The sequence below is a fragment of the Equus asinus genome, chromosome 20, assembly GCF_041296235.1.
Source record: "Equus asinus isolate D_3611 breed Donkey chromosome 20, EquAss-T2T_v2, whole genome shotgun sequence".
In the NCBI taxonomy this organism is placed as follows: Eukaryota; Metazoa; Chordata; class Mammalia; order Perissodactyla; family Equidae; genus Equus; species Equus asinus.
This window is the reverse complement of record NC_091809.1, coordinates 90147010-90174202: the sequence shown is the minus strand read 5'-3', so window position 1 is coordinate 90174202 and position 27193 is coordinate 90147010. Positions and strand designations below refer to the sequence as shown.

The window sequence follows — 27193 nt, the reverse complement described above, 5'->3', positions numbered from 1 at the left end:
CAGATCCATATATTCAACTGACGCCAAAACACCTCACACTCTATGTCTGCACATATCTGAGACACAGCAAGTTCTATACTGAACTGATCATTTACTCCCTCCAAATTTGTTCCTATTTTGGGTAATTCATTCATTCATTCAACAAATGTCACTAAGTTTCTATTCTATGCTAAATTCTTCTAAGCCCTGAGGATACATTGCTAAATATAACAAAACAAACTTCTTGCCCAGGTAGAGCTCTCATTCTACTGGAGAAGAAAGACAATAAACATAGAGGGGAGGAGGGGGGAAGAGGAGGAAAAGGAGATTGGCAGTGCCAGGGGAGGAGGGAGTGCAATTTTAGATGCGGGGGAGAAGGTGGGGAGGTGATAGTTGAGCAAATACTCTAAGGAAGTGAAGGAATAAATTCGTAGGCAAAATCCCTAAGTATGAATCAAAATCCAGGACAAATACAAGAAAAATTTGATAAATTCAAACACACTGAACAAAACCCTGTTACATGGCAAATAAACATACAAAATGCAACAATAAAGGCCAGGCTCCTACTTTTGCTGATGGTACACTAGAAATTTGGACCAACACTCCCACTTGAGAATAACTAGAAAAGTTAGGCAAAAAATATCTGGATAAAATATGAAAATCATCTGTGTGAATGCATCAGATAACCCACAAATCAAATCCCATGGGCTTTGGGTTGGGACCCTGGTTACAATATCAGTTGAACCAGAAAACACTTCCCTCCTTGGTCAGGGCCCTGAACTACAACTTCTGTTCTTCAGCTTTCTGAGTCTCAGCTCCTCTTCTCAGACTCTAGGAGCATATAGTAAAACTGACACACAATTGCCTCTGCTGGAATTGACAGGCGCCTCTGTTTGGGGAAAGCAGCACCAAATGCTAAACTCACTTCCCTGGGTTCCTCCTTTGGCAGATGTTGGTCCTGTAATTATTCACTTCTTTTTTAGTTCTCTTGCTCATGGTTTCTGGTCTTTCTATGTACCTAATTATCTTTGATTGTGCTGCTTCTCTGATTATGACTGAGCTGATAGTTTAAAGTCTTAAGCTTGTAATTTTCTTTCTGTAACTCTCCACCATGGTCAACAGGCATCCCATCCCACACTGCTACTATTACTATCATTACTGCCAGGCAGTCAAGTATAGTAGTCACGAGGTGTCAGTAGGTAGTTCATCATATTCAACCACAAGTGATAATTTAATTATTTGTGATGTCACTACATGTCCTGGATTACTTGTATCCTATTTCGCATTAGCAAGGAGTTCAGCATTGTTCAAGGCCAAGGCCATTACCAAAACAATATCAGAATCCCATATTTGAGGATCATTTCCTGGGACCACTTATGTATCAGTTAGGGGCCAGTCAGGAAAACAGAAACTGTACTAGGCATTTCAAAAAAGTGAATTAACAGACAGAATGTGTTTTTTTAAAAGGTGTCAGAGGACTGAAAAAGCAAAAATGGAACACTAAGGTAGCACAGAAATAATAACTGCAGGAAATGGATGCAGCTTCAGAACTAGAGGAACAAAGAGAAGAGGTTTGGGTTCTTAGAAGCTATGAGCTTAGAGGAGGGGCTGGTAGAGTTGGGACTTGGATTTCTAAGGAGATGCTGCCTGGCTGCTATCAGTGCCTAAGGAGTTTGGAAGAGGGGCCTTGAGAGTTGAGACTCAGAACTCTAATGGGAAGGTGCCACCCAGCTGGTGTTTGTACCTCTCAGGATCATGAAGAAGCTGATTTAGAAAGTGCCTGCTGCTGCCGGGGTGAAGGACCATTTCTGGGGCAACGCTGACAGGAAGAGCAAGCAAAGGAAGAAGAAAGTCTCTTCTCCTCTGATCCTGCTGTCCAGTCTCTTTCTAGCGCCCCCTATTAATCAAACCTAACAGGAGGCCAGCTGGAAAAGGAGAAATGGAGTTTGCAGAGTCTCATGCCCAGTATCACAAAGCAGAGAGAGAAGAGTAGAATTACAGCCAAGAGACAATTGCTTAATAACTGACACAATGCTCTCAGCGAATGTTTGTTAAATAAATTGATCAGTAAATGAATGGATGATACAGATCATTGGTGCTACCTAAGTTCAGAAGAAAGAGATCAGTATATGCAGGAAAGAAGGCTCTCTCTGGGAGAGTGTATCAGATGTGGCTTAAGAGCATGGACTTTTAAGATAGTCCTGGGTTTAAGTCCTGTTTCCACCACTTACTATGTGTCTTTGGACAAGTTACTTAGGCTGTCTATGAACCAGTCTACTCATCTCATGTATGGAAATAACAACAGCACCTAGCTGGTAGGTAAGAATTAGATAACACACGTCATGTGTTAATTACCACAATGCCTCGTATATAGAAAAGCTTGATTAACGCTAAGTATTATTATTATTTCTGGGAAGAGATGGGACTTTCATTGGGCCTTTAAAACTAGGTAAGATTTGGATCTAATGGAAGAAAGTGAATGAATGCCTCTTGAGTCATGTGGAATGAAGAGACTTGTTTTTATAGCCCCAGAGATAAAACTGGGACCAGGAGGTAGAGGTTAAATAAAGCAGATTTTGGTTCAGTCTAAGGAATGGATGCCTTGGGGGAACACAAAGCTTCCTTGACTGTAAAGATTTAAACAAACACCTGGTTTTTACATTGGAGTTGGAAGAGATCACCATTAAATTCCCTTCTGAGGTGATGATCAAATGTTTCTATCATTCTAAGACAGAATAAAGAAGACAGAGCAAAAAGTAAAAAAGGATGACTAAGATGAAGGGCTGTGAGAGCAAAGGGGTCCAAATACGAGGTGCAGAGTGGAGAAGAGGAGGCTGAGGAGAAGGGAAGAGGGGGGAAACTGGGAGACAGAGAAGAAATGAGAGGGGAGAATGAGAAATGAGAAGGATAGGAGAAGAGCACGTGTGGAGAGGAGGAGGGGAAGATGGCAGGGGAGGAAACCAGGGAGTGTGGGGAGTAGGAGAAGGGGTCTGGGCAGAGGCACTCACCTAAAGTACCGGCTGGGAGCCACATTGAGGTAGAGGAAGTGGATCTTCTTCAGGCACCTCTCTGCCTTCAAAATGGTCATCACCTGGCTACCCAGCAGGGAAGTCTGAGGTACAAAGCCAGTGCTTCCCCTACGGAAGGGCTTCTCCCCAGGAACTTCAGAGTCAAGCTGAGGCCTGTATGATAAAAAATCAGGAGAGAAGAGGCAGAGCAAAGAGATCAGGTTGCTACTGTTGGCCAGTGAGAGGAGGAGCTAGATCAGGTGACTGAGAGTACCTGATTTGGCACTGTCAGAGCCTGTCTACTGCCACTAAGGTGTCCACAGACTGAGCAAATGCAGTGCATGATGCAACACACAGGCAGCTATACTCACACAGACCTGTGCATGAACCACTCCCCTTTCTGATAAATGAATAATCATTCTAGATTGATTGTGATTACTATGAAGTCAGTATTATACGATATTGAGCAAAAGTAATGGGAATACTTTGTTTTCCCAACTCGTTTTCCCACCTTGCCAGCCCACAGTCCCTGATTTCTCCTCTCTGACAACCTTCCTAACCTTCTAGATCTCCTATCTTTCCTCCCATTATACCTGCTTTCCAACTCTGCATGATCTCCATGCCTGTGACTCTTTCTTGCTCTTCCCCCAACATCACAACCTCTAGTTTCACATCATTTCCTTTCCAGCCAGGATCCAATGGTGCATCCTTCAACCCCTCATCCTTTGATAACGTCAATCCTCTTACCCTTCTACCACATCAGTCAACAAAACTGATATGGGAAAATTAATTATCCAAGAAACTGGAAGTTAATTACCTGGACTAAATAATTTTGGTTGGGGTGACCTCAGAGCACACACACACAAAAAAACTCTGAATAACCAAACAGACTTAAACAGGGTATACTAGTGTCTTTAATTGACACAAACCTAGATCAACAGAACAAGTTACCCCAGAGATAATCCTATTCTAAAGTTTATATCAACAATAGGGTTCATGATCTTGATGTTGGATCAGAACATCTTAATAGTGTAATTGCTATTAAAAGTTCATCTTCTCAACCATTAAACTCCTACATGACCTAGGTAGATTCAGAGGATCACAGAACCAGGAATATGGGCTCATCTATAGATTCCTGGTATCCGGTCTCAACTGTGGGCTCACTCTGCTCTGATGTCTTATACACGTCCTCAGACAGCTATCTCTTTCAGGCTCCTCAGCTGCTATTCCAGACCGCCACCTACCCCCATGCCCAGCCCCGCTAAGCCCCCAGTCCCACCCCTTCTCTGCCTTCTTCCCTGCCCAAAGAAAACTTAGGTTCTCAGCCATGAAATTCCTCAAGTTCAGCTGCCTTCCTACACATTTATCTGCACATACTCGCATCTTAATCTTGTCTCCCAGTTTGAGAGGAAGGAGTGTCCTTTCTTCTCTGCAAGGCTATTCCTCCATTTGTGCTCTGAATCCCTTATTCCCTCTTCATGATGTATTTTCAGTCTCTCCTTCTTCTTCCCCTTAGCCTATATTTATTCATTGATACTCTATAAATATTTACTGAGCACCCACTTCTCAAGCACTGTCTTAAGGGCTATGAACATCTCTTCATCTTTTTTTTTTAAAAAAAGAGTCCTACCCAGACGCCATTATTCTTTTAATCTGCTGTCCTATTATCGCTCTCTCCCTTTCAAGCCAAGCTTCATGAAAGAATAGTAAAATGCAATTTCTACTTCTTCATCTCCCATTCACTCCTGAATACACTACAATCCGATAGTCTCCTCACAAAACTCCACTGAAACTGCTGTTGCCAATCTTCTCTTTGTTGCTAAATCCAACAAACAATTTTCACATTTTTCTTACTTGCCTCAGTAGCATTTAACACCACTGACTACTCTCTCCTCCTTGAAATCCTCCTCTTATTTCACCTCCTAACCTGTGAGATATTTTGTTAACTCTAATCTAGACCCAGACTCCTCTGACGTGCTTTCCCCCAACTGTACACACACACACACACACACACACACACACACACGTCCCAGGGGAGCAGCCAGGGGAAAGGCAGTGTTCTTTGATTTTGTAGCACTTATCACAATTTGTAATTACATTTTACTTGTATCAATTTATTTAACATCCATCTCCCTAACTAAAGTGTAAAACCCCAAGGGAAGGGATTGAGTCTGTCTTATTTACTTCTGTATCCTCAGTATCTAGCAGTTCCTGATATGTATTAGGTATCCAATAATACTTGTTGAATGAATGAATGCCTAGGAGGCCAGTCTTGGAGAACTTCATGCAAATTAAGCCACATTAGCTAGGCCTCAGAGATTTACTGCCAGGCCCATAGAGAGGGCAGAGAACTTGACCCCTTCCCAACATCTCTGCCAATTCTCACTTCAATTAAGTTCCCCCAGGAAAGAAAAACTATACGCAGGGCACAGGGCAGGTCTTTGAAGAAGGAAGAGTCTGTGCGGTTATTGAAGGTATAAATTGTTGACTCTGGCCACCTTCCCTCAGGGCCCCAGAAGCCTGCCTATCTGTCCACCATTAGGGCTTCAAGGCTTCAGGAAAAACTTGACCCAGCCATAAACTTAGAGCAAAATCTGAGGAAGCCAACCTTGATTAAAGGTAAAATCACCTTCTTCCCAGACAGTGAATGTGTCACAAACAAGCTGCAAAGCACTTAGAGGAGGCCAGCCACATAGTGGTAAAGTTTGCATGCTCCGCTTTGGTGCCCTGGGGTTTGCTGGTTTGGATGCTGGGCATGGACCTACACACTGCTCATCAAGCCATGCTGTGGCGGCATCCCACATCAAAGACCCAGAAGGACTTACAACTAGGACATAGAACTATGCCTGGGGCTTTGGGGAGGAAAAAACAAAAAGAGGAAGATTGGCAACACATATTAGCTTAGGGCCACTCTTCCTCACCAAAAAAAAGCATACCTTAAAAAAAAGAAAAGCACTTAGAAAATCAGGCCAGAAGACGGGGAGAAATTCCAAGACTAGAGTTAGAGGACCCTCAGAAGAGGGTTCCACAGGCATCCTGAAATCTTGAACAGAGCAATGAGAGCCAGACTGGGGGAAAAAAACATCATTTAAGGGGCCAGGATACCCAGGCTGGCAGGGCAGGTAGAAGGCGCTGGAAAGGTCAGAATGAAAGTCCCCCAGGCAGTGCTGCCAACTCTAATCTATCTTCGAGCTGGCTTCGCCCACATAGGCATGAGTGGGAAGGCCCCTCGGACAAGTACACAGCGAGGAGCACTCTGAGGGAAGGACATAGCATCCAGCATCCAGTACTAGGTGGGGCCAGAGGCAAGGTTCAGGGATTATGAATGAGTGAGAAAAAGAACTAAGCAGGCTTCCAGCACCATCAGAGAAGGAACACTCAAGCTGTTTTCTGAAGCCTTGGCTTCCTCATGACTGACTTTGATTTTCATGAATTTCTGCATTTGCCTATGGGAATTAACACTAAGACCACGGGGTTTATTTTGTAGAACAAAAGGAAGAGAGGAGCAGCCTCCCACTAGCTTGGCTTGGGGTCAGGCAAATTCCTAAAATCAGTATGTAGCTGGCTCTAGACATCAAGTGACCCTAGAGGCACCATCAACTGGCTTCTTTCTCTCCTCTGCTCAAAGCCCCAGACTTGGTCCCTTACTTACTTAGTCTCTCTTCTTGCAACAGGCTCTTCTGCTGCATTGTCAGCGTCACTGCTTTCATACTGTACAGGGATGTCCGTCGCCAGTGCCAAGGGCAGGAGACTAAGACCATCCTGCCACTGGTTCTCTTCCAAGGCCACTTCAGCACCAACAATACCCAGGCTGTGCTGTAGCTCAGGCAGTGTCAATGGTCGCAGCCATGTGGCCAACTCCTCCTTTACTTGCTGCCCACCCCACCGAGCCTGAACAAAAGGGCAGGCTGGATGTGGGTGCCCACGATGGAACCTCTGCCTCTGGGGACAGCAGTCAACATGGGAGGCACTGTCTAACAAAGAGACGTCTTGGGGGAAAGCCTGGTCTACGGCATCTAGTAGGTCCAAATGGAGCTGGGATTGGACCCAAGGTGCCCAGCGGTACAGCTGCTCCAGGAAGGGCAGCAATTCAAGGTGACCGACCAACAGTGCACGATATGGAGGCAGCAGACCCAGCACTGCATGCAGGTAGTGCCAAGCTGCGGGGCTGCCATCCTGCAGGACAGCTGAGAACAGAGTTTTGAGCTCAGCTATCAGGGGCTCCAGCACTGTGGGCTGCCCTGACTGAGTCACTGCCCTCAGGGACTGCCTCTGTTTCCTCTGACAGGCCCATGGCTGCTCTTCTTTGTCTAGGACAAGGACGGAGTGCTGCCGAGATCCAAGGGCTTCAGATGATGCCTCTTCAGGAGACAAGCCTACCCTTGTCCCAGAGACCACGAGGAGCTGGGCATTCAACTGCTGTCGAATTGACCTTGCCCACTGCTCAGGCTCTGACTGCCAGTTCCAGGCTCCTGGCTGCTGGGCCTCACCTGGTTGGCCCAGCCCAGGAGAGAGGCAAGAAAGGGGGCCTTAGGTTCTGGACAGGGGATGGCCAGGGTCTAAGGAATTAGGGGAAATGGATGTAGCTGCAGAGCAGAGCCAGACCAATAGAGGGCCCTTCTTGAGACCCTTACCCCTCCCTTCAGCTTCCCCAAAGACTCTGGTAAGCAGCAGGCCTAGGGCAGAGGTGGGGGCCCTCCCTGTACAAGAGTTCTGGCGGACCACCCAGGACCCTGTTCCCTCACCTGGCCTAAGGGATACCGGAGGCAAGGGAAGGGAAGACAGAGAGAGCTGCTGATGAGGTTTCATCGGGAGTGCCTGTTGGAGAAACAGACGAACTCAGACTTGGGTCCCAGGCACAGGCTCACTCTACTCACAGCCACACACACGCAGAGAGACTGGCACACACACGTTTGATCACTCTAGAAGCAAAGTGACACACAGCAAAAGGGCTCACTCGGAGAACCTCAGTAACAGCAAGGAACCGTCGCTGGGAGTGTAGCCTGGCGACCGCCTGAAGGGGAGGAAGAGGTCACTTAGAGGCAGCAAAGCCCCTATCCCACCCGCCCAGCCCACGGGCTGAAAGCAGAGGAGCTGGCACAGAGAACTACTTGGGGGGCGGGGAGGCAGAGAGCGAGCACAGCGGAAAAAGAAGCAGAAGACCAGGGCTAGGAGGAAGATGGGTAAGAGGCGGGCTTCGTGGGAGTGTGGGTGCAGGGGACCTTCCTGGGGACAGTGGCGAGAGTGGTCCCAGGGTCGAAGAGAAGTGAATCCGAGCCGTGGACTCACCCGCAGCTCCAACCTCTCCCAGCTGTTAGAACGGTTACGGGATCCGGGATCCTGCGAGGCCCGAGCCTCCGCCCGGAGCACCCGAGAAGCCAGTAAAGGAGGGGCGGGGGTCGAATATCGGTGGGCGGGTGGGTCAAGGGGGCGGGGCCAGCGCAGGGAGGGTAGCGGCTCAAGCCAATCCTGCAGGCTGCTTGCACGCCCTGGGATTATGGGGGCCGCCTGGCTGGGTCTGGGGGAAAGTGACACGGTTGATTTCCTGAGGGCGTCGTGGGCAGGTGTAATCCACGTGCCTATTTATCCATTCACTGAGCGTCTAAGCTAGCACCAGGCACCAATGCTATGTCTTTGGGAACCCCCTACACACACACAAATCCACCACCCCATCTCACTACCCCCTAAAAAAACCCTGAATAAGGTAAAATCCCTGATCACAGGGAGCTCAAAATGAGAGGTGGGGAGCTGAATGACTTAAAAGAAATTCAGCATGATGGAGTCGCACCTCTGCTATGAAATCCAGATTTGTGTATCCATCTGCCTACTTAATGTCTCCACTTGGATATCTGGTAAGTATCCCAAACTGGAAAACTTAAAATGTCCAAAGCTAGACTCCCAACTGCCTCCCTCAAAAAGAAACCTGCTCCTTTTACTGTCTTCCCCTTCTTAGTAAATGGCAAGTCCATTTTTCCAGTTGCTTAGGTCAAAACCTTGGAGTCACTTTTGACTGTCCACCCTCCTCCCACCCCTACATCCCATGTCTAATCCTTCAGCAAATTGTTGGCTATAGCTTCAAAATATATCCAGAATCCAACTACTTATCACTCCCTAAGAGCTAAACCTTGGTCTAAGACACTATCATCTCTCACCTGGATTATTCCATAGCCTTGTAACTGGTCTCCCTGCGGCCACCCTTGCCCCTACAATCTCCTCTTTTCAGAGCAGTGACCCTTTTCAAATACAGGCGGATCCTGTCACTCCTGTGCACAACTCACTAATGCTTTATCATCTCATTCCCTCAGGTGAAAGCCAAAGTCCCATATGGCCTGCAAGTTGCTATCTGATCAGTTGCCAGCTACCTCTGTGACCTTCTCTCCTATTCTCTCTCCCTATTCACTCTGCTCCTGCTGTGCCTGGTCACACCAAGCATATTCCCACCTCAGAGCCTACGGACAGCTCTGCTTGTGTTTCAGTTAGGAGACAGACAAGTTTTCTGGGGCTGTGTAACAAATTACCGCAAACTAAGCATCTTAAAAACAACGCTCATTTAGTATCTCACAGTTCTGTAGATTGATGTCCAGCATGGCTTGGCTGGGTTCTGTGCTCAGGGTATCATAGACCTGAAATCAAGGTGTTGGCTGGGTTGAGTTCTTGTCTGGAGGCTCTGGGGAAAAGTCCTCTTTTAAGCTCATTCTTATCGTTGGCAGGATTCAGTTCCTTGGGGTTGTAGGACTGAGGTCACTGTTTCCTTCCTGGCCATCAGCTGGGGGCCACTCTTAGGTCCAGAAGCAGGCTGCCTTCCTTGCATATTGCCTCTCCACCTTCAAGCCAGCAACAGTGCCTCAAACCCAAGATTCTCATACTTCAACTCTTTCTGATGTCCTCTTCTGCAAGCAGTCAGAGAAAATTCCCCATTTTAAAAAGTTCATGTGGTTATGTCAGGCCCACCCAGATAATCTCCCTTTCTTAGAGTCAGATATGCCATATAATATAACCTAATCACAGAAGTAAAATCTATCATATTCAGTCCTAGCGATTGTGAAGGATGTGTATACAGGGAGCTGAAATCTTGGGGACCATCTTAAAATTCTGCCTACCACATATATGCTGTAATAACAAAAAGACCCTAAAATACAATGGTTTAAACATGATAGTTTATTTTTTTCTCTCATAGAACTGTCCAAGAATAAGTACTCCAGGGCTAATACGGCAGCCTTTTAGTTCTTCTGCCTTCTCCAAGGCAGTGGTCCTTGTCTCCAAAATCCAAGAGAGTTCACCCCTATGTCTGCTAGGCCCCATCCCGACTAGTGAGATGGGGAAAGAGCAGAAGGCATACCCTTACTTTTAAGGGCACAATCTGGCAATGTGCACATCTCATGATCACATGACACACCTAGCTGCAAGGAAAGCTGTAAAACCTAACTTTTATTTTCAGTGGCCATGTGCCCAGATAAAAGTCAGGGGTTCTAATAGTAAAGGAAGAAGAGGACAGTGGGTAACAGGGGACAACTAGAGGCTTCTACCACACCCTTCTTCCACAGATAGCCCCCAGGCTTACTCCCTCATCTCAAGTCTCTGCTCAAATAGCCCTTATTAGTGAGTTCTTCTCTGACCACCCGGTATAAAATAGCAACACTCTCCCTGCTTTCCTTACTCTTCTCACCCTGCATTATTTTTCTCCACAGCACTTACTACCATCTCACATACTTATTGAATTGCTTATTATCTGTTTCCCTTGACTAGAAACATCAGCTCCATGGTGGCAAAGATTCTGACGGCTCTCTGCTGTATGCCCAGCCCCCAGTGTTAGGCACCAAGAGTAGAAATCAGAAAATATTTGTGGAACAAATGCATAAATGTATGGCAACCTTCATTAGTGAGAAAGAGGATAGACTCTGGGGTCACACTGCCTGGATTGAAAACCTGACTCCACCACTTACTAGTCGTGGGGTATTTTACCTCAGTTTTATTTCTTTGTAAAATGAAGATAATAGTAGTATCTACTTTTTATAGAGCTATTGTGAGGATTAAATGAGTTAATGCTTAGAACAGAGCCTGGTAATATAAGCAGGTGATATAATTGATACGTGTGAACTGTGTGTTTTTGTTGTTCATGGCACTCTCCCAAGTGCTAGTGACATAATGGTGAACAAGACACAATGGGGATCACTGAGGGAACAAACAAGAGCATGGGCAACCCTTTCTGGAAAGGGCAAAGGAGTGACAGGGTCACAGGAAACCTTAAAGTTTAAGGCCTTAGAACAATAGTTTTCTAGATAGACTAGGACAGAAGGGAATCCTGTTCAGCAACCTCTTCTGAACCCTCAACATGCCTAAAAACCTCATTATGTTTCTTTTGTTGGTTCATTCTTCCATTCTGTGCAAAGACTACTTCAAACCTCTGCACTCTCTCATCTTCCATCTTCTGCTTCTTTACTCTCCAATGATAATTTCACCTATTTAAAAAAAAAATTAGATGCTATATCAATCAGAGTTCTCCAGAGAAACATGACCAATAGGATACATGCATACATACAAAGAGATTTATTTTAAGGGATTGGCTCACACAATTGTGGGGACTGGTGAGTCCAAAATCCACAGGGTAGGTCAGCATGCTGGAGACTCAGGCAGGAATTAATGTGCAGTCTTGAGGCGGAATTTCTTCTTCTCTGGGAAATCTCAGTTTTTGCTCTTAAGGCCTTCAACTGATTAGATGAAGCCCACCCACATTATTGAGGGTAATTTCTGTTACTTAAAATCAACTAACTGAAGACACATCTATAAAATACCTTCAGAGCAACACCTAGTTAGTGTTTGATTAAATAACTGGGAACTGTAACCTAGCTAAGTTGACACATAAAACTAACCATCATACATGCTATTTAAAAGGAACTTTCTCAATCTCCCAATGCTAAATCAAAGCTACTTAGATCTGCTCTCACTCATTCCTCCTTCCTTCCTGTTACCAATAAGAAGCGCTCCTCCTCTCTCTAAAGTCAAGCTCTAGACCTCTGCTCTGGAACTATTCTCTCTTGCCCTTATTCACCCAACAAGTATTTTCTGAGCATCAACTGAGTTGGGCACTATTTTAGGTGTCTGGTTACATCAGTGTACAAAATAATAATATTGACAGAATTCCTGACTTATGGAGCTTACATTCTAGTTGAGGACACAAATAATAAATAATGGGTAATATTAATAATATATATATTATGTATACAATAATATAAAAATATTAATTAATAATAAATAAATAGTTTACCAATGGGTAAAGGGGCTCGAAATGTAAAAAAAATAAAAATAAAGAGAGCCTAGGCAGAATATAATTATGAGTCACAGGAGACTGGCCAACACATAAGGTTTAATTTAAAACTCTCAAGTTCCATAGAAATCTTACTCATCTTCATCTTCCCCCTCTCTAGTAGAATCACATTTAGAGAATTTATATCACTAGTTTGGGGAAAGAAAATAATATCTTGAATCTGAAGAAAGAGAATTACCTCTCAATGTAAAAGCCCTACATTGGATTCCATCCTAACTGAGTTCTTGTTTAGAGTAGATGATAAAACAAGCCTATTCCAAAATTCCACACTACTTACTGTTTATGTCTGATAATAGCCCAAAATAGGCTTACAACAACAACAACAAAATAGGCTACAGTAATCCACTGCAGGGGACAATGCCAATATACAATTTTGTACAATCATGGTAGTATATATAGAACAAATTTTATTAGAATTTTTATCTAGAACTTTTTTAAAAAAATGAGTAAACTATACAGTATGTGAGAAATGATAGTGCTATGGAAAAGCAGGATAAAGGGGTCCAGGAATGTCTGAGGGAAGGATGGGTTGCAATTTTAAATAGTGTAATCAGAGTATGCCTTAACAAAAAGGTAACATCCAAGCAAAGACATGAAGAAAGGAGGGCAGCCCTTCCCCCTCTCTTTTGCCTGGTTAATTCTAATTCATCTTTCAGATCTCAGCTTCCAAACCACTTCCTCAGGGAAGCTCTCCTTCATCCCACACACAGGTAAGTTAGTACTACTATGTTCCCATCACAATGCACATTTCTTCTTTATAACATTCATCACAGTTGTGATTACTTGTTCTATATTGACCTTCACCATAGCTACATTAAGTTCCAAGAGAACACACATTGCGTCTCTCTCATTCACCTCTGAATCTGCAGGGCTTAACAGTGTTGGTAAAAGCAATCACTCAAGTATGTGTGAATATATGGATGAATGTGGGGCCTACCCAGAAAAGGGAAAATAGAGTCCAAAATTAGCACGATGAACTAATAAATAAGCACCACAAATAAACTGATCTCTTTACAACCAAGGATGAGAGAATCAGAAACTGAGGAAAGAGGGTTGAAGATGAGGCCAGAAAGGTCATCTGGGATCTGATCAGAGAAAGCCTCAGTTGTGATGCTTAGGAGTCTGAAGGTCAAGACAGGCATTATGTAGATGAGTACCATGGTTAAATTTATATTTTACAAGAATCACTCTTGGCTAGTATGGAAAACAGATTGGTAGGTGTCTCCCAATAGCCATTCTCCTCTTCTTCCTTAGTAACAGAACCCCTAATTTCTTTTCCCCCCCCAGAGTTCCAGTGTTTGGTTGTATATCCTAATTGTAAGCTGTTCTACTTTTTCTATGTGAGCCACCTCCACAGTATGGCAACTGACAGACAGGTGGTGTGGTTCCGCAACCAGGAAGTGAACTCCAGGCTCCTAAAGCAGCAAGCACCACACTTTAACCACTGGGCCCTCAGAGCTGGCTGAGGAACCCCCAATTTTTAATGGGGTAAGTGACTGGTAAGAACAAAGATGACATTTCCCAGCCTTCTTTGTAACCACTTGACAAATTTCTGGTGTTCAACTTCCAGGATGTATCTCTAAAGGGAGGAGGGCATGCCCCTTCACTGCCCCGCCCTGCCCCATTCTGCCCCTTGGAATGTTTGTGTGATAAATAAAGTTCCATCTTGGGTGACAAGGATGAGGGTTATACCCTAGACACAAGCAGAAAGCTGGTAAGTAGCTTGGTTCTTAGATGACTGCAGTATCACCACACCAGTCTTGGACCAGATTTTACTTGAAAGAGAAAGTTTGTAAGTTACTGTTATTTTGAGTCTCTTACATGTACCTTAGCTAAATCCTAAGTAATCAAAAGGGGTCTAGACTCAGGGAAGAAGCTGTTAGGTGACTGCTGCTGTGATCTATATAAAAGCTGGATTGATGAAAACTTGATTAGGGTGGTGACAAAGGAGATGGAGAGAAAAGGGTTCAAGAGTTATTTAAGCAGAACTATAGTACTTAGAAACTGAGTGGAAACTAGAATGACAGAAAATGATTTGCTCCTGATGGAGGCTTTCAGGTGTTGACTGATCTGTGAATATTAAGAGCAGAAGATACCAACCAGTGAGATTTTGAATGAAAAACACCTCTAAACTATTGGCAAAAGGTCAAAGGTTAAGTGCAGATTCACTGCTATCTCTTCTGATAAAAAGCCCTTCTCTTGTTATGTAAACAGAAGACTGAGCTGGGAGGGGACTGAAAAATGTTCATTGAACAAATATTTATCAAGCAGACATTATCTGCCTGGCATGGTGATAAGGGTACAATGGTGAGCAATACAGCCATGGACTCTGACCTCATGAGGTATGTAATTACCAACTGTTAGAAGTGCTACATGTCAAAAACATGAGGAATTATGGGAGCTGGAGTCTGGGAAGAGTTATTTGAGAAAACAGTATTTGAACTAAGCACTCAAGAACGGGCAGACATTAAGTAGGTAAAGTAAGGAGGAAAGCATTGCAAGCCAGGAAAACAGCAGGTGTAAAGGCCCTGAGGTGGAAGAGTGTGTACAGATTAGAGGAACTGAAAGGCCAGTGTGGCTAGAGCACAGAGAGGGAGAGTGAGGTGTGGTTCAATTCAATTCGGTTCAACAAACAGTATTGGCAGTCTAGTGTTTGACAGTCACTGATAAGATAAAGCTGAGTAGGCAGAGGCTGGATCATGCAGGGCCTTGTAGGTCCTGTGTAGAATGTGTTTTTATCTTAACAATGGGAAGCTATTGCAAGGTTTTAAGCATCAGTTTGTGTTTTCTGGCTGATGAATGGAGAGCAGACTGGAGGGGTGCAAAAATGGATATGGGGAGAAGCAGCAGTTGCAATAATCCTGGTGGGAGACTGTGAAGATGCAGGAGCAAACAGAATCAAGGGATATTTAGAAATGTAGATGGATAGGATTTGGCAATTGAGTGAGAGGATGCATGAGGTTTCTAGCTTCTGCAAGTGGATGAGTATTAGGCATAGGAGGAAAGTCTGAGGAAACATGTTGAGTTTGGGATGTTTTTGAGATGGCTACGTAGAGATATCAATCAAGTAGTCCAGAGGAGAGATCTGGGAGTCATCAGTGACTAAAGCTCAAAGTGGGGAATGAAACAATCCTAGAAAAATTAGTCTGAAAAAGAACAGGACCTAGAGAAACTTAGATTTAAAGGCTGGAGGCGGGGCCGGCCCAGGGGTGCAGCGGTTAAGTGCCCACGTTCCACTTTGGCAGCCTGGGGTTTGCCAGTTCAGATCCCGGGTGCGGACGTGGCACTGCTTGGCACACCATGCTGTGGGAGGCATCCCACATATAAAGTAGAGGAATGGCACGGATGTTAGCTCAGGGGCCAGTCTTCCTCAGCAAAAAGAGGAGGATTGGCAGCAGTTAGCTCAGGGCTAATCTTCATAAAAAAATAAATAAAAATAAAATAAAGGCTGGAGGCGAGTGAGCCTGCAAAGGAGGCTAAGAAGCTGCAGCCAAAGAAGTAGTGGTAAAACCATGAGAGTGGAATCTCAGACACCAGCGAAGACTGTCAATGATGAGGAACTAGTCAATAGCACCAGATGCTACTGAGAAGTGAAGTAAGCTGAGGACTGGGAAATAACCACTAGATTTCAGGGATGTGAAGGTCACTTGGTAAACCAGGGTGACCTTAGTAAGAACTATTTCAACAGAATAAAGGTTGTAGAAGTCAAAACAGACTGGGTGGAGGAAGAAGAATGGAGAGGGCCAAAGTACCATTTTGAATTTAGCTATAAAGTAAAAAAAAATAGGATGATAGCTGGAGGGGAAATGACATGTAGAGTGGTTTGTTTGCTGTAACAGGTGAGTCCTTAGCGTGTTAAACACTGATGAGAACTTAGTAAAGTGGGAAAAAGTCAGAGATTCCCAAAGAAGGGCAGACCAGGATTCAGAGTACAAGAATAGGCATTAGCCTTAAGAGGGATGTTTGCCTTGTTTCGACAGGAGAGAATGATGCAGATGTAGGTGGGTGACCAAGTTTGGTTGCAAGATGTTGCAGGATTTCTCAAATGATAGCTTCTACCTTTGCTTATGAAGTAAGAAATAAGGTTACCTATACAAAGTGAAGAGAATGGTGGGGGGTAATGAGAGGCTTATGAATAGTGGTTTGATGGGCTGGCCCAGTGTAGTGGTTAAGTTCGTGTGCTCTGCTTCGGCGGCTGGGGGTTCACTGGTTCGGATCCTGGGCATGGACCTACACACCGCTCATCAAGCCATGCGGTGGCAGCATCCCACATAGAAACTAGAGGAAGACCGGCACAGATGTCAACTCAGGGCCAATCTTCCTCACACACACACACAAAGAATATTGGTTTGAAATAGCCATTGCAGGGAAAAGAGATGACTAGAAAAAGATGGTGCGATTATAGAGGCTGAGATTCCATTTGAAGTTAGTAACCATGGATTCACATTGATATAAATCTGCTCTACAGTGATTTCCTGGGCAGCTTTTAGCTGTCCAAATGCAGGCACAAATGTTTCATTTTATCTAAGAATCCAACAAAAAGATAAGAGGAAAGGAAATTTAGCCTATTCTAAGAGAATCACAAGAATTTCAGCTGGATAGGAATCTAAAGGCAGGAAGCTGTTAATGGAGAGAGAGAAGGCAGAAGTGACGGCCTGAATGCTCCAGTGAAATCAAAGAACAGTATGAGAGGAAGAGTTCAATAAACAAAGTGGAAGGAATAAGGTGAGTGAATAAAATTCACATAACAGTGTTCTAAAGATGGAGCAGTTTGGGGTGATGATAATGGCCAAGATATAACTAAGGGAGTGGCTGGTTAAGACAGGCTGGAAATCATTGGAGATTGGGTCAAGGAACTAAGAGACCAAAATACTGAATGGACTGTCCATATAAACCTTAAAGTATCAAAGGTGGATAGGAAGACCAAGGGCTAGCTATTTAGAGGAAACTAAATAGGGAGTGGTAGTAACTAAGGACAAGTAGTAAGAGACAGTGGTATAGCTGAACAGCCTGAAAGGAATCGAGTTTGCAAAGGAGTGGGCAGTTAAGTTCTGAAGTCACAATGGTGAGAACACCAACCCTGTCTCCAATATGAATATTTGCGATAAAGCTTTGTCAACGTTTATTCTTGTGTTGTGCTTGAGACATCACCATTGCTCTCAGTACGCCAATGGCTATGCTTTATGGTAAAACTTAAGAGAGAGACTCCAGCAACTATGGAAGATGGATGGTATGAATAAGATACTTCTAAGTATCGAACATATTTATAAACAGAGAGGAATGAACTAGGACAGAGGAGACTGAAATTTTAAGGGACTAATTGATGGATCAGATTGAGGGACACCTGTTTTTCCATCCCTAAGGACTGGATGGGTGCAGATGAGCAAGCAAATATAAACTCTGGAAGTTCAAAGAACAGAGACTTCAGAGTCAGCTAGATCTATGTTCCTAACCCTTCTCTAGCTATTACTAATTATGTGACAGGGAAACAGAGTAAATTCACAATGGAAGTTTATTGCAAGGATACACACAAATGTTAATGTGGAAGAACCCTCCCACCAGCAGCACAACATCCCAGGGTCTCACTCCCATCTCTGGGAAGTGGGAAGTGGGAAGTTCACAAGAAGTTTTACTTGCATTTATACTTTCCAAGGACAGAATTTTATTGCGTAGACAAGAAGACACTCAATAGGGAAGTTCCTGGTCCACAACTTTTATGTTCCTAACAAACTTTTCTCTTCAAGAGGTAGCAGCTAAAGAGGCAAAACGCTGACTGGAGCCACTTTTCTCAATGGGTAACTGTGTTGAAGATGAGCTTCTGATACATTCTGGATTCTTGCTTCCTTATCTGTTAAGTGGGGATAATACTCTTACTTGTAGTTTTAATATAAAGATGAACTAAGATAAAGCATGACATATACCAACATCAGAACCTAAAAAAGTGGGTGTTCAACAGGTATTATTTTGAGAGGCAGCCTGGTATAGTAAAAAGAAGATGGATTTTAAAGTCAGATCTGCATTTTAATACAGGGTCTGCTACTAGAGAATTTCAACTTTCTGATCTGTACAAGGGAGAGAAGATCTGCTTTGCAGGTGGTTGTACGGAGCTTTTTGTCATTCTGGGAACTAATGTCTAAGAGCCTTCACTTCCTCTGTAAAAAATGAAACCTGGTCACCTGATGGGGGCTAGTTGAGGGTGAAGTGGAAGATTAAGGAGATCAGTGAAGGTGTGAAATAACTGCCAGGGGATTAGGAGGGAGTGGACCAGGAACCCATACAGATTTGCTTGTTGGTAGCGAGGGCTTGGTTGAAGTTGGGGACCTTGAATATTTAGAGGCATTCATTAGACAGCTGTGTTTTTCTCTAACAGTTTGAATGGAGAAGTAGAAAAAATAACACAGCTGAAATGACACAAAGAGGACACAAGGGGGACAAGAAAATGCGGTGATGGAGTGCCATTCAGACTGCTGAATACAGAAGTTAATTCCACAAGGGGACCAATAGTGAGGAAAGAAAGAGAAGCTGGAATTAGACACCACAGAATTGCTACAGTGGGAACAATGTGGGGTAGAGGGTAGGAGAGCTGGAATTAGGAGATTACAGACAAGCAGTGAGACACTGAAGTAACATTAAAGAGGTCCCGAAGATTTCTCTTTACCCTTTTTTCCCCATAATCACCATCACTTCTCCCTTGGGTTTCTCTCCCTCAAGTCTGACTGTATTGCAGAATACAGCCCCCCAAGTTTTCCCCTTTCTGACTGCCCCTGAAGACAAGCACACAGACCTTTGTTTAAAGGTTTTACTGCTCATCCAGGGAAGACAGAAAATAGTAAGAAGGTAACAGCTTGAAGAAATGGTTGAAGTTCTAGAACACCCCAGAATTCTTATAGGTTTCACCTCTCTTCTGGGGCTACTGACTTCCCAGAAGGTAGTGCCTGAGAGCCCTGTGGTTTCTTCACCTGTTGTCCTTAGATATTACCTCTTTCTCCTAAATCTGGCAGAATTCTTTCTTGTAAGACATAGTCTACGAAAATGTAGTTATGAAGAAACGCATACCTGGCTCACAAGTGGGTCATTTAAGTCAGACAGATTTAAGTTAAGTATAACTAGACAAAGCTCCTGTTTCTCTGTCATCTGGCCAGAAACCAACTTGTTATTGCTATTATCAAGCTTAAAACTATACCCAGAGACCCTGCTTTAACCAGCTGCCTGGGAATGCTGAAGTTTTCCTTCTACACATAGAAGGCAATTTCCCAGCTGCCACGGCTCAAGCCAGCAGATATGCACTAAGTGACAGAACAAAGGATGGTCCCAAGAAAGTGGACAAAGCTTCTCTGCCCAGAATATAAACCAAACAGAGTAAAAGCGGGTTTATTGGCTCCAGGAAAAGGAGCAATGGTACCCAGCTCTCAAGCAACTCTCCCTATACAGGCTGCGCCCAGCCCAAGGTCTACTGGCTCCTTCAATTTGAGGGTCCATACAGCGCCTTCCTTCCTGGGGTTGGGGATGGCTAAGTGCCTGATGGCGAGGTTCCGGGCTGTTCAGCAGCAACACCTGGCACAGCTGAGGCAGCCTCGTAGTCTGCGATGCGGCGCTGTACCAGGGCAGGCATAAGCTGCACGTAAGCGGCCATGAGGCGGTGGTTGGAATGGATCAGCTTCCCAGCACAGCTGTGCAGACATGCCTCCTGGAAGGAAGACAGGATGGAAGTAGAGGCCAAAGGTGTCCTGTCAGGTCCGTCTCCTTCCTTCCCATCGCCAGCCTAGGGGCGAAGTCGTGGAAAGGCCAGGGACAGAGGTAGGGGTAGTGAGGGGAGGTGGGAAGCAGTCTACGGTTAACTGAAGATCGAGGGTAACCTCTCTACTCAGGTCCCCACCTCCTCGGCATCCAGAGCTCGGTAGTGCAGGCTGGGCACGCAGCGCTGGAAGCAGAGTTCCGTCATCCGATTGTAGACCAACAGGAAGTCCCGTAACTGGGAGAAAAGGGGACCCAGAACTCAGCGATAAGAGGGCCAAAATCTCAATTCAAGGCCGTGCCGCCCCAGGTTTCCCAGCACCGCGCACCAGAGCCCGATGTCCCCAGCCCTCGGATCCGGCCATCTGGGGTTCCCGCCATGCGGATGGGGATGCCAGCTGAATATATAGCCCCTCAGCGATTTAGCTCCCACTCACGTTTCTCAGCTGCTGCTGCTGTTGCTGCTGCTGCTGCGGCTCCATCACCCGACTAGCACACGGCTACGTCACTTCCGTTACAGCTTCTCGGTAACGCCCCGGAAGTAACTTCTCCGTAGCTCCCCGAGGACTGAGGGGTTGGCTCAAGGATCGCCCCGCCTCCGGCTGCCAACGTCACCTCCGCCCTTATAATCTGCGACGTGGCCGGCTTCTTCTGCCCGGGAGAGGACGTCACTTCCGCCGAGTCCCTGACCTGCTGCTAGGATCGCGACGGGAACTGGAACCCGAGGTCCCCGCGCCGCCCGGGCCTGGCGCCCTGAGGGGGAGAGCGGCCCGGCCCGAGGTGAGAGGGATGTACTTGCGCGAGGGGAAGTTGAAAGCACAAACCTGTCCTGAGGGCAAGGTGCCTCTGAGCCCTGAGGAAGGATGAGGGCACACCTGATGCCCAGGTATAAGGGAGGGGGTGGGGGGAGCGGGAATTCACACACCTGGGGAGACATAACTGACTTTGAAAGGGATCACCTATGTCCTGGGAAAAAGAGGCTTTTCCCAGAGGCCAAGAACAGACACCAACTGATTCAACTAAGGCGTGGGGGGAGGGCCGGAGGAAGAGGAGGTGCATGGGATGGAGGAGGGGGAGACCACCTGAAGGAAAGGGGAACACACACTAAAGGAGTGTGAAAGGCCAGGCAGTGGAGAACATACCTGAATGGGGGGTAGGCACCTGAGCTCTGGAAAGGGGTTCATCTCCTGATGGAAACACCTGCATGGGGATAAGCTCCAAGAGAGCACAGACTTTGTCTCTCTTGTTCACTGCTGTGTTTCCATTGCCTCAAATAGTGCATGACACATAGTAGGCACCCATTAAATGTCTGTTGGATGATCAAATGCATGAATGATCACCAGAGTCCTGGTGGGTTGGGGGATCGTGAAAAGACACCTGAGGCCTGGGTGTGCATGTGTAAAAATGCACCTTGGAAGGGAGAAATACATATGCATATATGCCTGAGGAAAGGAGTGGTGGCTGAACCCCAGGACACTCAAGCCTGGGGGCAACCTCTAAAAGCTCTGAAATGGCAGGGGAGACCTTCCTCTTCTGGATTACTGGCCAGTTTCCAGGACTGTCTGTGTTGGGCTTTGCAGGGCGTTGGGGTGGAGACTTTGACTCCAGTCCCTTCCCTAGCCATGACGGACGGGATCCTAGGGAAGGCAGCCACGATGGAGATCCCCATCCACGGGAACGGTGAAGCTGGGCAGCTTCCTGAGGATGATGGGCTGGAGCAGGTGCTTCTGTTTGCTTCTTTGCTGTAATATTTCAATTTAGGAATCCCAACTCATAAACCCTGTGTTCTGACCCCCTATTCCAGTAGCCTTCCCCTAACTTATCTAACTGCCTTCAATCTTTTTTTACAAATCTTCATTCTGATTCTGTGCAGACTTCCCTTGTGTGCTCTCTCTATGATGCTTCAATCCAAGCTTGTTCTCACCCCCAAAATGCTTCAGCTGCCCCTATGTTCCTGAAGCCTCCCTCTTCTCTGGCCTATAGGACCTCCAGCAAGTGATGGTGTCAGGACCCAACCTCAATGAAACCAGCATTGTGTCTGGTGGCTATGGGGGCTCTGGTGATGGACTCATCCCCACAGGTATGAATGATCAGAACAGAGTGGAGAGGGGGAGAGGAATGGTTCTGGGGATCATAGGATATATCTAAGAAAGCTTGAATTATGTCCAGACATCTTGGGAACCTCTGCTAGTATGAACCCTCTGGAGTCTCCTCAGCCCAAGGCTGGTTCCCAGGGTTGTTCAGCTATTCCCACTTGCCATTTAGCTCTTGAGATGTGCCCATTTGTCTTTTCTCTGCTGCCACCACCTGAGTCAAGTTAAGAACTCTGTTTCACAGGAGTTCCCCCTGCTCTGGAGGTTGAGGCTGATTTGGAACTTTGTGAGGCCTCTCTGAGTTTTACTTTGGACTCTAAAGTTTAGGGGAACAAACAGCCCTGAATCTCACACTGACTAGGATTCCACATGGGGATGTCAACTGGGCTTCCTGTTATCAGGACCCCCATCCTTGACCTGCCACCCTATACTCACCATATTTTCTTCTGTTTCCTCTGCTCCTGTACAACTCCCATTCCTCTCCCCATCCAACCCCCACCACCACCTCAGTAGGAGGCCAGATGTATATTGGGATTTGAGTCTTGGGGCCCAAGGTATGAGGTCCTTCTAGTGAGTAGGAGAATCTAATTGTCTCTAGCTTCCACTCTTTCAAAGAAGTTATTTTCATGTGCTGGGAGGGAAGTATGGGTGGAGCCACAGAGGTGTCTCGTTGTACCCTTGGTCCTTTAGGGTCTGGCCGCCATCCTTCTCACAGTGCCACTCCTGCTGGCCCTGGAGATGAGGTGGCTCGGGGCATCGCTGGAGAGAAGTTTGACATTGTCAAGAAATGGGGCATCAACACATATAAGGTGGGATTCAAGCACCTCTCCCTTCCCCAAAAAGTCCCCCTGGGTACCTTTTCCCACCTTCCAGATCCTAATATCCCATCTATGGCTGAGACTAGGAGCCTGGGGATGCTGGGGTAGATACTTGTTCGAGGGTCAGGGTGCTAGGGTCTCTGACCTATTCCCCCACTTCCCAATCAGTGCACAAAGCAGCTGTTATCAGAGCGATTTGGCCGAGGCTCCCGGACTGTGGACCTGGAGCTAGAGCTGCAGATTGAGTTGCTACGTGAGACGAAGCGCAAGTATGAAAGTGTCCTGCAGCTGGGCCGGGCACTGACAGCCCACCTCTACAGCCTGCTGCAGACCCAGCATGCACTAGGTGACGCCTTTGCTGACCTCAGCCAGAAGTCCCCAGAGCTTCAGGTGCCTCAGCCAGGCCAAAGAGGGTGGGGGGACTGGGCCCGGGCCCTCCCAGGCAGTCATCCCTCAGCCTCCCTCCCTCCCTCCCTCCTGCAGCCCAGAGGGAGAACCCCTCCAGGGTGGGCCCAGCCCTACCCCCAGCAGCACTCACCTGTGGAGGCAGCCTAAGGGTTTGTACAGAGGTCCAGAAGTTGGAGGGGGTGTGGGAGGCATCACTCTAGGTGCTTTACAAGTAACCCTTCTCTGCATTGCTGAGAATCCCTTCAGTGCTCAGCCTAATTGGAGCCCCTCCCTTGCCTGCTGCACTAGCTTTCCCTGTTATAGTCCCGTGAACTTATCTGAGAACCCCAACCCCACATTCCTACCCCAGGCATCTCCAGGGTGGCCCCACTAACTTTCTGGCTAAGAGCCTTGCTGGAGGCAGTCCTTAGTTGTTCCAGTTTCGATGGCTGTTTCCTCCCTGGGGAGGAGGGGAATGAAGGGCCCTACAGCTCCAGTCAGGTAGGGACTGTTACTCAAGGCCTATACTCCTCCCTTCTGCCCTCAGGAGGAATTTGGGTACAATGCAGAGACACAGAAGCTGCTTTGCAAGAATGGAGAGACACTGCTAGGGGCTGTGAACTTCTTCGTCTCTAGCATCAACACTTTGGTCACCAAGACCATGGAAGACACACTCATGACTGTCAAACAGTATGAGGCTGCCAGGTGTGGGCACTGGCAGGGCCTAGGGTTTTGGGAGTTGGCTGGCGTGGGTGGAAGTTTGAGCTTTAGGGGGCATGAGAATTGAGGAAGGAAGGAAGAATATGTATGGAAGACAAAGGGGTGGAGACCAGCCTATATCACCCCCTCCACAGGCTGGAATATGATGCCTACCGAACAGACTTAGAGGAGCTGAGCCTAGGCCCTCGGGATGCAGGGACCCGTGGTCGACTCGAGAGTGCCCAGGCCACTTTCCAGGCCCATCGGGACAAATATGAGAAGCTCCGGGGAGATGTGGCCATCAAGCTCAAGTTCCTGGAAGAAAACAAGGTGCCAACCCCACCCTTTGACCCTAGCTCACCTTCCTGTCTGTAACACTGATCTTCTCCCCAGACCGCCCCCCACCATCATTGGATGGGAAAATGCAGCCTGGCTAAGGAGTGGGATCTTCCCCTAGGACCCTCAGCCCCGGGGCCTTTCTGATCACCCTTCCTCTGATCCCTGGCCCTTTTCTGTTGGAGAATTTAACTGCTGATCCCAGGAATATAACTGGGAAAGATCACCCTCTGAGTTGGGGTAACAGAACCCCAGGCTGAGCAGATCAAGTCAGGTTTCTCCCATCAGATTGATCCTTATCTTTTGACTCCCTTGGTGGAGTTCAGCCCCCACCCCAAAATCACTGTCAGAGCAGAGTCCCTGTGCCCCTAGTCTGGGGTCAGGCTCATAGCCCCTGAAGAAGGGCATCTGAGTCCAGTCTCAGCTGACTCTGCTGGACCCCCAGATCAAGGTGATGCACAAGCAACTGCTGCTGTTCCACAATGCTGTGTCAGCCTACTTTGCTGGGAACCAGAAACAACTGGAGCAGACCCTGCAGCAGTTCAACATCAAGCTGCGGCCTCCTGGAGCTGAGAAGCCCTCCTGGCTAGAGGAGCAGTGAGCTGCTCCCAGCCCAACCTGGCTATCAAGAAGGACATTGGGAGGGGCAGTCCTAGGGTGGGGGAGATTGGACATGGGACATCCCTCTGGCTTGGGTTCCCTTTCTCTGGCTGGGGCCTGATACCAGTTTTGCTCCCACTGCTGTGGGTAGGGAGGGGGGCCTGCAGGCCCAGCAGCTGCTGCCCTGTCCTTTATCTTCCTGGCCACTGGGCTTCATTCCCAGATCTTTTCCTTCCACTCCACAGCCAAAGGCTATGACAAAATCACTCCCTGGCCAATGGCATCACTCCTTAGGCCTATCCCTAGCTCCTGGGGTGTGCCCTCTGACCAATGGCAGAGTCTCAAAAGGCCCTGTCAGCCAATGGCAGCTCTTCTTGGGCTCCCCTGGACCAATGATGTTGCCTCCAATACCCTTTGTCCCTCCTCTATGCGTGCCCATTGCAGAGAAGGGGACAGGGACCAAAGGGGTGGGGATAATGGGGAGTCCCATTTCTGGCCCTGCATCTGAATGGGCCTCCCCTCACCTACCCACCCGGTTTAGTTGTGCTTAGGGCCCTGGAAGATTGGGCCCTAGCACTAGGAATAAACCTTTCATAAAAGCAGGCCCAGTGAGGTCGATTTGTGGGGGACTCCAGGAGGGTGGGCTGTGTGGAGAAATGCTCAGTCTAATCATGCACCAAAATCCTATCAAGCCAGAATTGCTGAGGCCAGAAGCTGAAGTCTGGTTTCAGGAACAGTCTGAGGGTTCATTCTTCCCCCAGCCCAGTTGGAGCCAAAGGTTTATTTGCCCTTTAGGCCAACACCAAGATAGCTATGGATCTTAAAAGCACAGGGCCCAGAGGGGGTTGGGCCCGCTGACCTTCATCATCCATTCATTCATACAGCAAATATTTACCGAGTGCTTTTATTTACCAGGAACTGCGCTAGACCCTGGGGAAACGTCAGTGGATAAAACACAGTCCCTGCCCACAGTGCTTACAGCCTAGTCAGGGATAGAGACAAGTAACCAGGCAACTACAATAAAGTGACAAGTACTAGGCTCCAGAAGTGCAGGGAGCTGTGGGAGCCCAGAGGAGGGCATCTAGCCTAGATTGAGGAGGAGATGTGGATGTCAGCCTGAAAGCTAAGACCTGAGGATGAGTAGAGGACAGCTAGGGAAAGAGTAGGGGCAAGAATATCCTAGGCAGAGAGGCCAACATAGGTGCAGGCCCTGAGAGGAATCAGGAGAAATTCCATTTGACTGGAATGAAAAATAAACGGGGTTGGCTAGAGGATGGCTACAGAGGTGAGGTAGTAAGAGATCACACTGCACCTTTTCCAGCTGCTTAAGGACTTTTGCCCTTTGGAGAAAGGGAACTGTGAAGCCTTTTTAGCAGAAGTTTGACGGTATGGGAGAAGTCAAGGGTTGAGGAAAGTAGCCCTTGTGAGGCTTAAAATAGTGTCATACAGAGCCCTGTCCTCTCATGTCGGGTAGTCTAGTAGCCCTGGACCACAAGTCCAAAGCAAGCATGTATCCTGTCTAAGGCTCATTCATAAGCACTGGAGAATCTGTGCTGGAACTCAGGTAGATGAGGGTTTGAGGCATTTCCCACTTCCCCTGTGTTGAACCCAAATCTGAACCTTGTGTGAGGCAAGAAAGCTTCCCAACAGCATTCTGATTTAGTCAGGACCCAGGTACCATCGCTATCACCTCGTGGCCATAGAGGGCTCTAGAATATCAACATTCTCCCCTACCTCTGAGGAGGGCTGGAGGAAGGGGACAACCCAGTCAGCAGATTCTCAGAGCACAGACGCACACGGCCTGATGCTGCTCTTTGTCACAGATAACTGCGGCTCCCAGGCAGGCTTCCTAGGCTTTGGACAGCCTGCAGTCATCTGCCTGGAACTTGATTATTAGATGGGGTGGCCCACATACAAGCCCCCACTTTATGGGCTACAGAATTTTCAACATGAAACGTGCTGAATCTCCGAGTGACTGGAGGCAGGACATAAAAGCAGAGCTCTAACCCTTGTTACACCACTTTCTAGCTGTATGCTCAGGGTTAACGTCTAGGGAGTCAAAGGCCCTCAGTTTCTTTCGTTGTAAAACACAGCTAATGAAAGAAGCTACCTATTAAGGTTATGAGTATTAAAGGAGGTAATATATGTAAAGTGATTCGTTATGTGTCTGGCACATAATAAGCATTCAGTTCCTGTTAACTGTTATTACAATTT

At 46.8% G+C, this 27193-nt stretch overlaps 3 protein-coding genes across 5 annotated transcripts in view; 1 reads left to right on the top strand and 2 right to left on the bottom strand.

Annotated features, from left to right (window-relative positions):
• The window catches only part of DNHD1 (dynein heavy chain domain 1), a 77062-nt gene extending 59250 nt beyond the window's left edge, over nucleotides 1-17812 (bottom strand). Inside the window, exons 1-6 of the mRNA XM_070490923.1 lie at nucleotides 11557-17812; nucleotides 11390-11446; nucleotides 9550-9877; nucleotides 7733-7805; nucleotides 6640-7477; nucleotides 2988-3161 (exon numbers count right to left, since the gene is read on the bottom strand). Of these exons, the coding sequence (XP_070347024.1) occupies nucleotides 2988-3161; nucleotides 6640-7477; nucleotides 7733-7796 (1076 nt within the window). The 5' untranslated portion in view covers nucleotides 7797-7805; nucleotides 9550-9877; nucleotides 11390-11446; nucleotides 11557-17812. The remainder of the gene's footprint in view (nucleotides 1-2987; nucleotides 3162-6639; nucleotides 7478-7732; nucleotides 7806-9549; nucleotides 9878-11389; nucleotides 11447-11556) is intronic.
• Nucleotides 17813-19667: 1855 nt separating this feature from the next.
• Nucleotides 19668-20621, bottom strand: TIMM10B (translocase of inner mitochondrial membrane 10B). Its single transcript, XM_014852120.3, has 3 exons — nucleotides 20484-20621; nucleotides 20189-20284; nucleotides 19668-19999 (listed from the first exon to the last, which is right to left on the bottom strand). Exons 1-3 carry the CDS (start codon nucleotides 20526-20528, stop codon nucleotides 19823-19825), a joined length of 318 nt encoding a protein of 105 aa, XP_014707606.1. The 5' UTR covers nucleotides 20529-20621; the 3' UTR covers nucleotides 19668-19822.
• On the top strand, nucleotides 20614-25579 carry ARFIP2 (ARF interacting protein 2). 3 transcript variants are annotated; one of them, XM_014852116.3, is made up of 8 exons: nucleotides 20614-20826; nucleotides 21627-21767; nucleotides 22030-22126; nucleotides 22830-22948; nucleotides 23126-23347; nucleotides 23892-24049; nucleotides 24199-24373; nucleotides 24825-25579. In XM_014852116.3, exons 2-8 carry the CDS (start codon nucleotides 21669-21671, stop codon nucleotides 24978-24980), a joined length of 1026 nt encoding a protein of 341 aa, XP_014707602.1. In that variant the 5' UTR covers nucleotides 20614-20826; nucleotides 21627-21668; the 3' UTR covers nucleotides 24981-25579. The 3 variants fall into 3 exon arrangements, with proteins under 3 accessions (XP_014707602.1, XP_044607582.1, XP_070347031.1); XM_070490930.1 differs by having other exon boundaries at nucleotides 20731-20826; nucleotides 21920-22126; XM_044751647.2 differs by lacking the exon at nucleotides 21627-21767 and having other exon boundaries at nucleotides 20700-20826.
• The last annotated feature ends 1614 nt before the right edge of the window (nucleotides 25580-27193 follow it).

Bases quoted from the DNA above. Each gene is read 5' to 3' on its own strand.
- TIMM10B (XM_014852120.3), bottom strand. From the start codon at position 20,528: ATGGAGCCGCAGCAGCAGCAGCAACAGCAGCAGCAGCTGAGAAAC. The intron at 20,285-20,483 runs GTGAGTGGGAGC...CTTTTCTCCCAG, and splicing joins AGCAGCAGCAGCTGAGAAAC to TTACGGGACTTCCTGTTGGT. The intron at 20,000-20,188 runs GTGGGGACCTGA...TCTTCCTTCCAG, and splicing joins GAGCTCTGGATGCCGAGGAG to GAGGCATGTCTGCACAGCTG.
- ARFIP2 (XM_014852116.3), top strand. From the start codon at position 21,669: ATGACGGACGGGATCCTAGGGAAGGCAGCCACGATGGAGATCCCCATC. The intron at 22,127-22,829 runs GTATGAATGATC...TTGGTCCTTTAG, and splicing joins TGATGGACTCATCCCCACAG to GGTCTGGCCGCCATCCTTCT. The intron at 23,348-23,891 runs GTGCCTCAGCCA...TTCTGCCCTCAG, and splicing joins AGAAGTCCCCAGAGCTTCAG to GAGGAATTTGGGTACAATGC.